Source organism: Erythranthe guttata, chromosome 5 (genome assembly GCF_056151865.1).
Source record: "Erythranthe guttata isolate IM_541 chromosome 5, IM_541, whole genome shotgun sequence".
In the NCBI taxonomy this organism is placed as follows: domain Eukaryota; kingdom Viridiplantae; phylum Streptophyta; class Magnoliopsida; order Lamiales; family Phrymaceae; genus Erythranthe; species Erythranthe guttata.
The window spans coordinates 15,451,034-15,465,069 of NC_142537.1; the positions used below are offsets into that span (position 1 = coordinate 15,451,034).

Consider the following 14,036-nt stretch of genomic DNA (forward strand, 5'->3'; position numbering starts at 1 on the left):
TTTAAATATTTTTACATAAAATTTATGTAATTCGGTTATTTACAGAACCAAATTGTATATTTAGTTCGGTAGACGGTATGAAATATTGACGTACCGAAAATTCGGTTCGATATTAAAGAATTAGCATCCCTAAACTTAACCATGGAAGGGTTTTTTTGTAAGATAATACATAATTAAGAGGTCGTTGTAATTACCCAAAAGAAGGGAATTTTCGTAATTTGACCATAACTGAGAGGTGACCGTAATTTGCCCATATGAACGACAAGTATAGCAACAACAATTTTTTACCTAATCATGTGTAAATTAGTGTTTGTCACTCAAAATATTATTTTTTGTACTGAATCTGGAGAAAACTTTGGTCCTAAAATAATTTGTCACAAAACATACATTCAAGCCGGTGTTTTTAATGTTTCTTTCTCCTGAAAATCTTTGCTACAAAATAAAATCTGGTCGGCTTCATAACAAATTGTGTCCGAAAAATTTAAGGATCAACGTCTTTATTACCAAATCAGATGTTCTTACAAAGTAAAAACAAAAACAAAAAGATGCAAATTAATCAGATTTCAACTCTTTCATCTAATTAATCTCACCCCCAAGCTGAAATAGCAACCGAAAATCTCACTGATCTTTTCGGGCTTTGGGTCGGGCCGCCCTCGCGGGCTTAATGATATTGCCTAGCAAGATTATGGCTATTGGAATAATTGTACCGATATAGTATACACTTCCATATGCAACTAGTGTTTCATGCAGGCTTAGTACCTGTAAACGATAATATTTTAGCACCAAAAACATTTAGCAAAATAATATTAATAGTAATAATAATAATAATAATTTTTAATTTTCTTGATAATAATAATATAAAAGTACGAACCATGAAACCGACGCTGGAGTAGTTGAGAACGACAAGTGTGTAGACAAAGTTAAACAATGCAAGAAGATTCTTGATCATAGGCGTTTGGCTTGCTTGCTGCCACCTGTAAATAGCTGCTCGTAGAAGAAAAAAAAAATTTAATCAAGAAATGATTTACTTAAATTAGCCTAATATACTCGATGAAATAATATTGACGTATACGAAAAAATTTGTTACCTCTTGAACCGGCAATCATTATAGCAGATTGAACAAAGAATATGATGTATCCAGGATATAATCCCTGTTGAGAGAATTAACACATTTTAAAATATCTTAGTCGAAATACGAAGAAAAAAAAAATACCATTTGCTAAAATTAGGCAAATAAATTTTCGGGAAAAAAATTGACGAGAGTTTATATACTTACATGCCACACCGCGCTCACGGTTTGAGTAGCCAGCAATTGGAAGAATCCTGGTTTCTTGCCGTTCTGAATCAACCTCTCGTATACGTCTGGACGAAATTAACAATAATCACATAAATAGAGATTTATGTTTTAATGATTAATTTTCACAAAGGCAGAATATACTACGGAATATGCCGAAAATAATACTAAACGGAGAATCTCGAAACACGATAGAGAGATCATTGTTTTTTGCTCACAGGTGCAGAAACAGAAAATATACTATTTCCCAAAAAAAATCGAAACACCAAAAAAAAAGGAAAAAGAAAAAATATATACATACATATATATATATATATAGGGAAAATTGTAATTTTGGTCCTATATGTTGGTCTCTTTAGAGATTTAATCCTATAAGTTGTCTTATTTCAATTTTACATGCAATAATTATGCAAAATTAGTATCTTTAGTCCTATTTCATTCGAGCTTTGAATTTTAGCCGTCATTTAATGATGTACCTAACAAACTCGCACAAATTTATTTATATGGACACTTAAAAATTATAAACGCCCCTCTAATTTGGTTTATAGATGTGTATCGTCTCACATAATTAAAGTTCTACCAATGGTAAATTAGATGTCGAATTCATCGATTCCCAAGCGTCCATATAAGTAAAATGGCGTCAAGTTTATTTGTCGCGTCATAAAATTAAAAATCATGCAAAATAGGACTAAAAATACTATATTAGCAAAGTTATAGCATGTAAAACTGAAACATGACAAGTTAGAGGACTACATTCCTAAATAGGCCAACCTAGAGGACCAAAAATACAATTAAAGTTAACTTACAGTGTCGAAGCCAGGTGCTAACTTGAATATTCCACACGAGCGGTATCTGCACAGCACTAGTTGCCAGCTCAAGACCTAATACATCCACGTTCTTCGCACGGTCCCACAGTGGTTTATTTGGATCTGAATTCGACCAACCACTGAACCCCAGACCAGAAATAATAGTGGAAGCTTCCGAGATAGACCAAATAAAATAGTATTTCCAACGAGCAGTCAACCCCGACATGTACTGATAGCTCAATCTTTTCAAGAATCCATATTCTTGATACACTGGTTCAGTAAATCGAGAGAGTGGGAAATGCGGTACGAGATATAGATACAAGCCCATACATATAGCAGCTTGTATAAGCGCTCTGAGAGTGGCAAAATAAGGAGAGGGTGATCGTCCTTGCTTTGTCGGTTGCCATATCTGCCGCAAGGTAAACATTCGGAGGTGAATTAATTAGCAACGAATTATTTAGTCGATTTTTTATTTTTTTGTAAATATAATTACCCCTTTTCTCTCGGTCCATTCTAGATAGTCTTTCATTTCGTAGACTGGGCCCGCAAAGTGACTTCCGCAGCATAGACAGTAGCCGAAGTATTCGAGTAACGATGGCAGTTTGAGGAGACGGTTTTTCTTTTGAGCCTCGCGTAAGCCTTCTTCTTTAAGCAACCCGTCGTTGTAATTAATGACACACGATATGATTTTCAGTGTTATTACCATCAGGGCACCTGCGAATTGGGAAACAACAAGACTTTAAAATAACAAAGTCTCGATTTTTATTTTACTTTTCCAAAAAAGCAGACTTTTCTTTAAGCAATCCACAAAGTTTCTTGCGAAAATGACTCTAATACAAAGAATTGGGATTTAATATAATAAACGTAGAATAGCAGACATCGAGAATCACGAGCATTAGAATCGTGCTACTTCTCCAATTCTTTCTAGTCGTATTCTTTTTCTTCTTTCTGTGAAGATAAAATAATTCGGAAAAAAAAGATACATTATGTGCCTTCAGAACGACGAGATTTGTACTGTTCAAGTACCGAAGCAGATTTTACAAGCATATAAAGCAACTAAAACACCAGCTCGTGAGAATGAAAAGCCGATTCATTAATTTAACATAAAGAAATTATAAACAGAAAAAATCAAGTGAAATTGCCCAAAAAAACAAAATAGTCGAGCATTTGGAGACTATTTTGTGTTTGAAAAGAATTTCTTTTTGTTTTTCGTTTTTACGAAATTCTACGCAGATAAACAGATTCAAGAATAATGATGAAACTCGAATACATTAAACGAAGCAATCGAAAAATAATACGAAGTGGATGTACGGTACTAACCTGTAGCATCGATACCTCCTTCCTTCCACGCATCACCGCTCATGTAGTACACATGGCTACACATTTTACATAAAGATTTAATTTTTTTCTTTTCCGAACCTCGTAAATCATAATATTACTATCAATGTACCGACTTTCGTCGTATGATCTTTCTATCGAAACAAATTAAAAAAAAAAAAAAAACTGCTAATTGATCTAGTAAACATCTCTACCAAACAAAATCAACTTCTCGGAAAAAAAAAAAAAAAAGAAAAAAGAGTGGTGAATTAAATGTCACTGAATAACTAATCAACAGTGGATTCAAATTCAATTCAACAGCAGTTCTTAAATTAACTAATTAATTTATATTAACCCATTAATCTAAAATTAAATTAAGATCCAGAGATGTAACGCACCATCCAATGAGGTAACCAAAGCCGAGGAAGAAAGTGACGATGCCGCAGTACTTCCGGCAGAGCACCATGGAAGCGTAGCCCAGGAGCATCGGCACGACGAAGTGCAGGTTCGACGAGAACCCGAACGAGAGGTACGAGAGGTACGCGCCGGTGGCGGCGGCGTAGAGGTGGCGGGCGGCGGGGCCGCCGGGGACGAGGCGGTGGAGGAAGCTGACCGGGATGGTGGCGGCGAAGCAGAGGAGGAAGCGGAGGACCGCCACCGAAACCCCAATCGCCGACGCCATGGAATCCATCTCCATGATTCGGATTGGGGGAAATCTGTCAAAACTAACTCGGAATCTACGACGACTGAGTCACTCACTCACTCACCTCTGGCTCGTGAATCAATGTGTATTTATTGTAGGAGACAATTGGGTTTTTGAAAAATTCATGCTGGAGATTTTGATGAGACAAAAAAAATTGGTGAGAGAGAGATTTGCTTTGGGCTTTTTTTGCCTCAGGTTCTTGGATTGGCCGAAGCGCACGTGGGTGGGGGGTGGGGTGGGGGGTAGGGGTAGGGGTGGGCGGGGGGTACAATTGTAATTTGTAAGACCTGATCTAGGTTTTGTTGCATTGTTTGTATCGGACAAGCTGTCTTAAAACAAGAGAATTGCTATTTGCACCCTCCCCTAAAACTTCTCTTGTCTCTCTTTTTTGAACCCTACAAACTCTCTTTTAACACCATGTTCTTTCAATTACTCCCTTTTAATTTTTGTGTTAATTGATTCGGTGGGTTCATACCTAGAAAACGGGTCGGTCCCGGACCCACAAATTGAACCCGTATGTCAACGGGCAGTTTACGAGTTATATGTATTGAAATTGGGATAATTACATTTTTCGTCCCTAGTATTTGGCCCGATTTCACTTTCTTTCCTTGTTGTTTCGAAGTGGACAAAATAGTGAAATACACATTAAAACATATATTTAGGACACATTTGGTCCACTCTATCCCACGTCCACTAGCAACTCGTGAAAAGAAAAAAATGAATGCCACTTTTGGTCCCTAATATTTGTCACAATTTACTTTTAGTCCCGGGTGATTCAAGGTGGACAAGATACACGGAGGTTTTGCACTCACCCCCCGTGTAATGTCTACTTGCCGAAAAGCCCCATGTCACATGGTCATACATTATGAGACTGATTTTGTGATTTCTACATGAATATACCTAAATACCCTTCAAATCAGCAATTTGAAAATAAGAGATTCAATTCAACCCAAAAGTTTGCTCTAAAATGTTTTATTTTTCCCTTTTTTTTTTTTATATATTTTCAATTAAGTACCTAATATTTTGGCGACAAATTAACTTTGATAATTAAATCGGTTTTAGCGAGTATACCTATCTATACTCTAGCTTGCTCGAAAATTCTTAAGTTTGTTACTCGAAGAATTGAACAACTTATGTCCCGATACCAGGAGTTGTGCTTAATCCGGATGAGACGGATTCTTTGGCTGTGTTTGGTAAGCTTTTGGGCTTCCATTTCCATTTTATTTTGGGGAAAGATGTTTTGGGAGAAGAATTTGAAAATTAAATAAAGTTTGTTTGTGTTTTGGGAGGAGACAATTTGTACTGTAGCAAGTCAAATCATGTCTGAAAGGTGTTGGAAAAATGTATTTTGGAAGAAGAATTTAAAAGATAAAGTGATTTGATTTTGTATTTTAGTGAAGACAATTTTCACTGTAGCGGTCAAATCATGTTTGTTAGAGACAGAAATATTTGAATTTGTTTTGGGGAAAGTTTTTGAAAATAGTGTAGAAAGATAATTTTCGTTTTGGGGAAAGTGTGGAAAGAATTCGAAAACCGTAACAAACATAGCCTTTAATTTTCACTCTCAAAGACTCTGGGGTCTTTTGTACCAATGAGTAATGGGAGTTGATTCGTCATAAAGGAGTTCTCCGTCGATGGCCAAAACGTATTTGGCAAAATTTTCTCCCTTCCAAAACGTGTGCATTCATGTGGGGTACAATTGTAATTTACAGGACCTGATCTAGGTTTGTTGCATTGTTTGTACCGGACGAGCTGTCTTAAAACAAGCAAATTGCTATTTGCACCCCCCCCCTAAAACTTCTCTTGTCTCTCTATTTTCTTTTTCACCCCTAGAAACTCTCTTTTAACACCACGTTCTTTCGGTTACTACCTTTTATTTTTTGTGTTAATTGATTCAGTGAGTTCATACTTCATACCTAGAAAACGGGTCGGGCCCGGACCCACAAACTGGCCCCGTATGTCAACGGGCGGTTACAGGTTATATGCATTGAGATTGGGAGAATTACACTTTTGGTCCATAATATTTGACCCGATTTCACTTTATTTCCTTGCTGTTTCGAAGTGGACAAAATACACATTAAAATATCAATTTATGACACATTTGGTCCACTCCATCATAGTGTCTAGTTGCCGAAAAAAGTTATGTGTTTAACAAGAACTCCCCAATGATATTTAGTCAAAATGATAAAACCCCACGACACATGGTCGTGCGCTATACTCGCATGTTGTGCGACTGATTTTGTGATTTCTAACTTGAATATACCTAAATACCTTTCAAATCATCAATTTGAAAATAAGAGATCCAATTTACACCAAAAGTTTGTAAGGCCTAAAATGATTTTTTTTTTTTGAACTTTCAATTAAGTACCTAATATTTGAAAAAGAAAATATTCTCCAATCATCCAAAACTATAACTCCAAAAATAGATTTCTTTTAACTTCTCTACCACACCTAATCCATGTAGGGTTTATCCATGGATCATTAATTATAGTCCGAAAAATTGAGTGCGCAAAAAAACTAAAAAGGGCAATGACGAAAACCCATTTATAACTAAAACGGGTTTATCCATGGATCATTAATTCGGTGTCATGTGAAGGAGATCTTTGCTAAATTTTTTACTGAATTGCTAATTGTAGCGGGACTTTTACTAAAATTGGCTTATTTGCAGCGATACTTTCATTTCAACTTTTTTCAACTTTCTAAAAAACTCAAAACGCTCTCAACTAAAAAAAGTCGAAAAAAAAAGAATTTCGTGTTTGTTTGATAAATCGACTTCCCGACGACAACAAATAACATAATGGCCGATTCAGATGACTTCTGCGAGATAAAATTGAAGAAATTAGTGAAATTTCTATTTTTTTTGCGGTATTTTCGTGTTGTGCAGCACGAGAACCCAATTTTTTTGGGTTTCCCGTGCTACACAAAATGGGAAATTAAAAAAAAAAACAAAAAAACAAAGAACAATTGTGTTGTGGGGAACGGGAACACCAAGTTCTCGTGCCATGGAAGACGGAAATATGGGTTTTCCATGCCCTAGAGGATGGGAACCATGAAAAAATTCGAAAAAAAAAACTTTGAAGCTTCTGTTTTCTGGAGCACGGAAACTCGAAGAAAATTCAAGTTCCCGTGCTCAGCAGAACGGAGGATTCAAGCCGTTTGAATCTCCCGTTCTGCAGAGCACGGAAACTTGAATTTTCTTCGAGTTTCCGTGCTCCAGAAAACGGGAGCTTCAAAAATTAATTTTTTTTTTCGAAATTTTGCTATATCTAATCCTAAACATGTGTTTTTTTTTTTACCTAAATTGGAAATAAAACTAATTAAAAGTAGTAGGATATTGAAAATTTACCGGAATCGAGCCTCGTTTGCTACGGTTTCAAAGTCGAAAAAATTTACGAAATTCAAATTTCTAGAGAGAGTTTGGGAATAGGAGAGAGAAATTCAAAAAAAAAAAGAAATATTAAATGAAAAATGTACCGCTACAAATAAGCCAATTTCAGTAAAAGTCCCGCTGCAAATAGTAACACCCTTTTTTCAACACATAAATTTGGCAATTAGACATTACATGGGCATGGTGAGTGCAAAAAATCCGTTTTTTATCCATCTTGAAATGACGGAGACTAAAAGTAAAATTTCCCTCGTTTTGCCCTAATCCGGACATATTAGGGGTCATGTGTGTTGAACGTGACATTTTTCCGTTAGTTACTAACAAACATGCGACAGAGTAGATCAAATGTGTCGTAAATTAATCATTTAGTGTGTATTTTGTACGTCCAGTTTGGAAAATCGGGTCAATCATTAGGGATTAAAAGTGTAATTGTCCCTATTGGAACCCATGAACTACCAAGTTCAACCCGACATGTCTACCCGAGTGGGTGACTCGGCGAATTAACTCGTGCATTTTTGTCGACAAACAGGTAATTTGACCGAGTTGACCCGTCCAGTTTAAAATCAACGGTGAACGATCAAGATCTATTGACCGTTGACCATAATTAAAATTGAACAATTTTTTTTATATAAAAAAAGAAATTGGCATCGGATCCATTTAAAAATGTAATAGAAAAGATAAATATTTTTGTATTTATAGATTTACCATTTTACAAATTAATTTATCCATTTAAAATTGTGATAGAAAAGATAAATATTTTTGTATTTATAGATTTATTACCATTTTACAAATTAATTTATCCATTTAAAATTGTGATAGTAAAGATAAATATATTTTTGAACTAGGGTGCACTTTGCCAAGGAAATTATTATGTATGGGTGCATCGTACTATTTTTGTAATTTAAGGGTGCAAAATGCCAATTACCCTGATTTTCGAGTGGCACAAGTAGAAATAAGATAAAAGAAGAATTTCCTCCCCTAAATATTGTAAATAAAAACCCTAATTGCTGGCTCAGTACAATCTCAACATTTTGATTTTCTGTTCGGAGATGAAGAAATTAGAGACGCCCATTGCAACTTCAAGTAAGATTATATTCGACGATAGCGATGATGAGCATGAATCCATGTCTGAAGATGTAAGAAATCTGCACCATTCTCTCTCTATCTCTGTCTTCTCTCTCTCTCTTAATAATTATCTAATTAAAAAAGGGTTTGGTTTGATTTGATTTGTAAAGGAAGGTGAAATAGAGCGGGAGCTAGAGGATGTTACATTTGAAGAGCTGCAGAGAGCAAGGTCTGATGGTTCTGACATGGTTTACAAGAAACCCAACTCAGATAAAAAAGCCGGTCGAGTCAATAAAAACAGGTTCTTTTTCTTTTCTTTTTTCTGGTTCCTTTTTTTCCAATTCTCCGTTAATGTTTCTTGATTTTCCGTTAATGTATTGTTCGGTCGAGTGAATAAAACAGGTTTTTGTTACTTCTGCTTACTTTTTCCAATTCCCCGTTAAATGTTTCTTGATTTTCCATTTTTTTGATTTGCTTAGGCCAATGGAGATAAGTAGCAAGAAGCCTGTCAGCAGATTTAGGGAAGTTATTCAAGTTCCAAAAAAGGTTGCTGATTCTATTCTCTTAACAAGTCACTTTTCCCACGTATGAATGAATTTTGTAATAATCTTTAACTATCTTGTTCGACTCAAGTAGTCTTCACTCACAAAAATACGTTCCGTCGATATGTAAATTGGATGCACTCTTACTTTGTGTAACATCTTACCTGGATAAGAATTACGTTTGTTGGTACAAACAATCGACATGTGTTATTGACTTTTGTTGTTCGCTCATTTGTAACAATTACGGTTGGTTAAAGTTTTTGTATACTTTGTCTTTTCAGGTGGTTAGGGACCCTCGTTTTGAGTCATTATGTGGAGAACTCAATGTCGACGGGTAAACTTCTTTTGCGTGCATGTAATAACACAAGATTATAGAATACAACGTAATAATATGTTCGGTTTTTTTTCCTCGTTGATTTGACATAATACTCTGTTAATGTAGCTTCAAGAAGAGATATAACTTTATTTACGAGAACACACTTCCTGCTGAAAAACAGGTATCGTTCAATATTCAGATATTTTCGTAATATTTGGTGTTTTTACACAATCTTTTCTCTGCATTCATTCGTTGCGGTTTTTTATCTGTAGGAACTAAAGAAACGGATGAAGAAAGTAAAAGATCCGGAAGCAGTAAATGAACTAAAGGATCAGATATCTCGGATTGTAAGAGACTATTTGCTGCTGTTTATTTTTGTATAATTTTTTTTTTATTTATTATTATTTTTTTAATAATTTTAATATTTTATCATAGGATAAAGAGTTGAAGTCGGCTGCACCTAAGCGTACGGAGAATGATATATTGGCGGAGCATAAGAAGAAAGAGAGGGAAGCTGCAAAGAAAGGGAAACAACCTTATTATCTCAAAAAATGTAATGTCCTCTTTTCTTTTACTCTTATCCCGTCTGCATTTTGGTTGCACGAACAAATTGGATGTAAAGAATTAATTATAAATCAAATACTTTGCCAGATTTTAGGATTTTTAAAGTTCGTCTCTGGTGGGATGCTGTCGTTTTACGACTGTGATTGAATTTTGTTTTCTCCTTGCCACTTTTTAATCATCATAAGTATTGAGTTTTGTTTGATGCGCAAGTCAAAGAAGGTGTTAAACAAATTAAAAGAAAAGTTCGATAAATGATGCAAAAGATATTGTGAAAATCATAAGCTTGATTTTTAATTTTTTTTTATTCTTGCAGCGGATATTCGGAAGCAAAAGCTTATCGAGAAATACAATGAACTCAAGGTATATGAACGTAGTTATCACAATCATTTTGTTTTCATTTTGTCGATATGGTTTTATTTCAATGTGTTTTCTCATCAGGAGTCTGGCAAACTCGAAGCTTTTATCGAGAAAAAGAGGAAGAAGAATGCTGCCAAGGACCAAAAGTACATGCCTTATCGACGCCCCTCCGAACAAGGAGACGAGTAGTTTGCACTTGCTTTACTGCAAACTTGTCGATGGCTCTCGTTTTTGTTTTTTTTTTTGGCTGCGACTTTTTGTACATTTTTAATTTGTGAGAAACATTCGGTGAAAAAACGAAACCAGAATTTTACCTCACATTTAGAACCTTCCTCCGTAATGTTTGGATAATGGATCATTTTTAATAGGGTAAATTACAACCACCCTTGATGTATGGTCAATTTATGAAAAAACTCCTTTTGTTTGGATAATTACATCTACCCCTCAACTATGATTTTTTCTTACACCTCCACCTTTATGGTGTCAAATTGAACATAATAATTTAGATTTCGTGGAATGTGCTCTAGTTTGTACTCATTTTGTGTAAGAATACAGTTTCTGATGCGCCACAATATAAGTTAAAAAAAACATCTTTTGATCATCTTGGTTTAAAATGTAGAGCTTGAATGGCATAAAACGGGTATAAAAGTGATAATATTTTTCATATAATCAAGAAAATTCCACTAAATTTGAAAATTTAAAACCGCAAGGGTGGACGTGTAAGAAGGTTTATAGTTGAGGGGTGATTGTAATTACCCAAACATGAGGGGTTTTTTTGTAATTTGACCATACCTCAGGGGGTTGGTTGTAATTTACCCTTTTTAATATTAAGGGCGATCGAGAGAGGGAGAGTCAGAGAGACTCGTATCTACATATCATGTGTCGAAAACAATCAGCACAAATCTTGATCATAATTTCTTTACTGCTCAATATGTTTTGTTTGCCTGTTCTACATAACCCTAATCTACGATACGACTAATGAAACACACACTACGAGTACACTTTCCTACAAAAGAGATGGGATCACAATTAAAAATGCTGCAACCTCTCTCTACACTCGGCAGGATATATCAGTACAGAATCTACACAAAGGCCACCCTTCGTGTGCGTGCAGTCAATTTGCGTCATCGAAAATTTGACTTTAATTGATCTGCAAGTATTAGCTACAACAAAATCTCCGGCATGGTAATGAATCCACCTCCCATGTTCCTTCAAGTAACACTGCTTCGTGGCCTGTTGACCGTCCGAAGTCAACACCTCAAATCGAACGGGCTTCCTATCCCAACCGTGGACATGCTCCGAATTGCAAACCCTTCTACCAAATCTCTTGTGGGCCCGGCCTAACTGCAATCGGAAATATAGACTGTACGACCCGGCTGGAAACGGGAACTCGATTTCCCCGTCCACCTCGAACCACCATATTTGCTGGAGATATGCGATGGAGTTGAACCTACACCGGAGAACCGAATTTAGTAAAATAATGTTTGCATTTTGTAAGATAAATGAAAACTGAAGATCAATGTAGAAAAAGGTAGATCACATAGGAAGTGACTAAACACAAAGTTGAATGTAACTTCATTATGGTTTTAGAAGAGATATTTTGTATAGTCGGCAGGGCTTTCTCCAGATCTTAAATCGAATCATTTTTATGTGTGCTTCTCCTTCCAACCTATTAATACTATTAGTCGACTTCTCATCAAATGAAGTACACGGAAGAATTAAAAAACAGGCTGTCGGGTTCAAGAATTCATATTTTTCAGGCTCGAATCGGCCGTTTAGGGTCGCGGAATTTCAGTCACTAAGGCCGTAAGGCCTTACAGATTAGCAATGTAAATTGAAATCAAATAGGTAAACTTAAAATTTAGCAGCTTATATAGGTATTTTAAGTTTTTATTCTGCATACAGCAATAAACCCTTTATGTATATATCTAAGAGTTCATAATAATGTCTCACAGAAGCAAATATCGGCCAAAAATAATGCCAACATGCCGTAATTTGAATGACAAGAAACGCTATTCGAACTTTTTTTGGAAATAGTTGTATTTTGAGCCCCTAATTTATTAACATGCACACGAACACAACCAAAACAGCCTCAACTTGATTTTCTTGAAGGAACAGAAATCGAAAGTCTGAAATCCTCACCTCGATTCTTCGGTTGGAATGCGGCTCCAATATCTCCTGTCATCAATCCCAGTTATCGCTAATCCGTTTGATGATACTAACATACAAGTCTTGCCCGTGCTCTTATCCAACCAAACTTTCTGCACATAAAACAAAAGATCTCCATTAACAACTATATACAATTTTCTCTAAACCCTCTCTCCTAGGAAAAAAAAATCAAAATAAGGGACATTTTTTCATTTATTTTCAATTTTCCTGCCAAAGAAAATTTAACAAAACCCTAATTTTTTCTTCTTCAGCATTTTCAAGAAAAACAAATTCCAATTTAACAAACCCTAATTGTTATTGTACTCAATAATAGGGTCCAATTATCCCCAAAATCCAACCTAAAATACGCACAACTGAGAGAAATTTCGATTAGCGCAAAAGGGGTAGGTAATAAGAGATCGAACCTTGGTGCCAGCATCAAACGAATTAGGGGTACAAAGCCTGGAATAAATATCCCTTTTGCACAAACCCTCAACAAAACCATCGTTTTCCTCCGATACTCTCTCAATTACATCTCCATAATTCAACGGCAGCTTCGACTCCCAAACGAAATCGGCAGACGACGCGCCCCTAAAAGCCCGGTTCATCATCGCCATCCGGCAGATCTGGGGCGGGTCCAGGTAGACCAGCACCGACGCGACGCAGCTCTCCGGCAAATCCCCCAACCCGGTCTCCGGCGATGCGGCGCCGGCGGAGCTTTCGATCGGAGACGAAGACGAGAACGATGAGCCCATATTACGAGAGAGAACCGATGAATCTGGTGGGGGTTTCCTGAAAGAGGATAGGTGGGAAAAAAATGGAAGGTGGGTGGGTTTTGCATACAGATTAATGCCGATTTAGAGAGAGATATCGATACAGAGAGAGAGAATTTGGGGAAAGAGAATTGCCAGTTGGACGGGTATATATAGGTGGGCGTGGGTACTGGACGCGTACGGGCGCGTGTGTCCTTGTTTCTTACACTGTGTGTGTGTGTGTGTTTTTTTTTTTTTATGAAAGGAAATGAGATTAAGGGGAGATTAGGGGATAATTAACTAAACCTAAATATAGATCATTGTTGGAATTCAAAATGACGATTTTGTCCTCGTTGACTGATATTTTTTTCCTTCGGCTCATTTACCTGTTTCAACAGGCTTTTCTTGTTTTAGTGTGAACGTAATCTAAATTGATTTGGAAAAGTTTAAATACTCGATAAATTAATAAGTTCGCTTAAATAATAAATTCTTTCGATCCCTACTTGGTAAAAACTTGCTAAATTACTAGAATTTTTCTAGTCTGTTTATATTAATTTATAGAATATTGTAGTTTATATCTATTATTGATAAATCAATAAGTAATTGCAATAAAAAAAAATATTATCAAATTTCTCCATTCAAGATGCAATATTCAAAGTTTGATTATCATTACTCCAATAGTAACTAAGAGATGCTGATGATGCGGGATCAATCAAGATTGGTAACTCGAGAGTCGAGCTGAAGAGTTGATTGGGAATGCGGGGTTAATGCCACGATCTCTCGTTGG

At 36.0% G+C, this 14,036-nt stretch overlaps 3 protein-coding genes across 3 annotated transcripts; 1 reads left to right on the forward strand and 2 right to left on the reverse strand.

Annotated features, from left to right (window-relative positions):
* Positions 1-466: 466 nt before the first annotated feature.
* Positions 467-4,447, reverse strand: LOC105966366 (lysophospholipid acyltransferase 1). Its single transcript, XM_012990925.2, has 8 exons — positions 3,816-4,447; positions 3,421-3,476; positions 2,594-2,814; positions 2,101-2,509; positions 1,277-1,362; positions 1,088-1,151; positions 872-984; positions 467-759 (listed from the first exon to the last, which is right to left on the reverse strand). The coding sequence occupies exons 1-8, from the start codon at positions 4,112-4,114 to the stop codon at positions 619-621; spliced, it is 1,389 nt and encodes a 462-aa protein (XP_012846379.2). The 5' UTR covers positions 4,115-4,447; the 3' UTR covers positions 467-618.
* A 4,034-nt stretch (positions 4,448-8,481) lies between these two features.
* On the forward strand, positions 8,482-10,780 carry LOC105966363 (rRNA biogenesis RRP36-like protein). The gene is made up of 9 exons (XM_012990922.2): positions 8,482-8,641; positions 8,741-8,871; positions 9,050-9,116; positions 9,394-9,446; positions 9,555-9,609; positions 9,701-9,775; positions 9,864-9,981; positions 10,306-10,352; positions 10,431-10,780. The coding sequence occupies exons 1-9, from the start codon at positions 8,555-8,557 to the stop codon at positions 10,536-10,538; spliced, it is 741 nt and encodes a 246-aa protein (XP_012846376.1). The 5' UTR covers positions 8,482-8,554; the 3' UTR covers positions 10,539-10,780.
* Positions 10,781-11,253: 473 nt separating this feature from the next.
* On the reverse strand, positions 11,254-13,394 carry LOC105966375 (F-box protein PP2-A12). Its single transcript, XM_012990936.2, has 3 exons — positions 12,923-13,394; positions 12,492-12,610; positions 11,254-11,799 (listed from the first exon to the last, which is right to left on the reverse strand). Exons 1-3 carry the CDS (start codon positions 13,250-13,252, stop codon positions 11,379-11,381), a joined length of 870 nt encoding a protein of 289 aa, XP_012846390.1. The 5' UTR covers positions 13,253-13,394; the 3' UTR covers positions 11,254-11,378.
* Between the last annotated feature and the right edge of the window lie 642 nt (positions 13,395-14,036).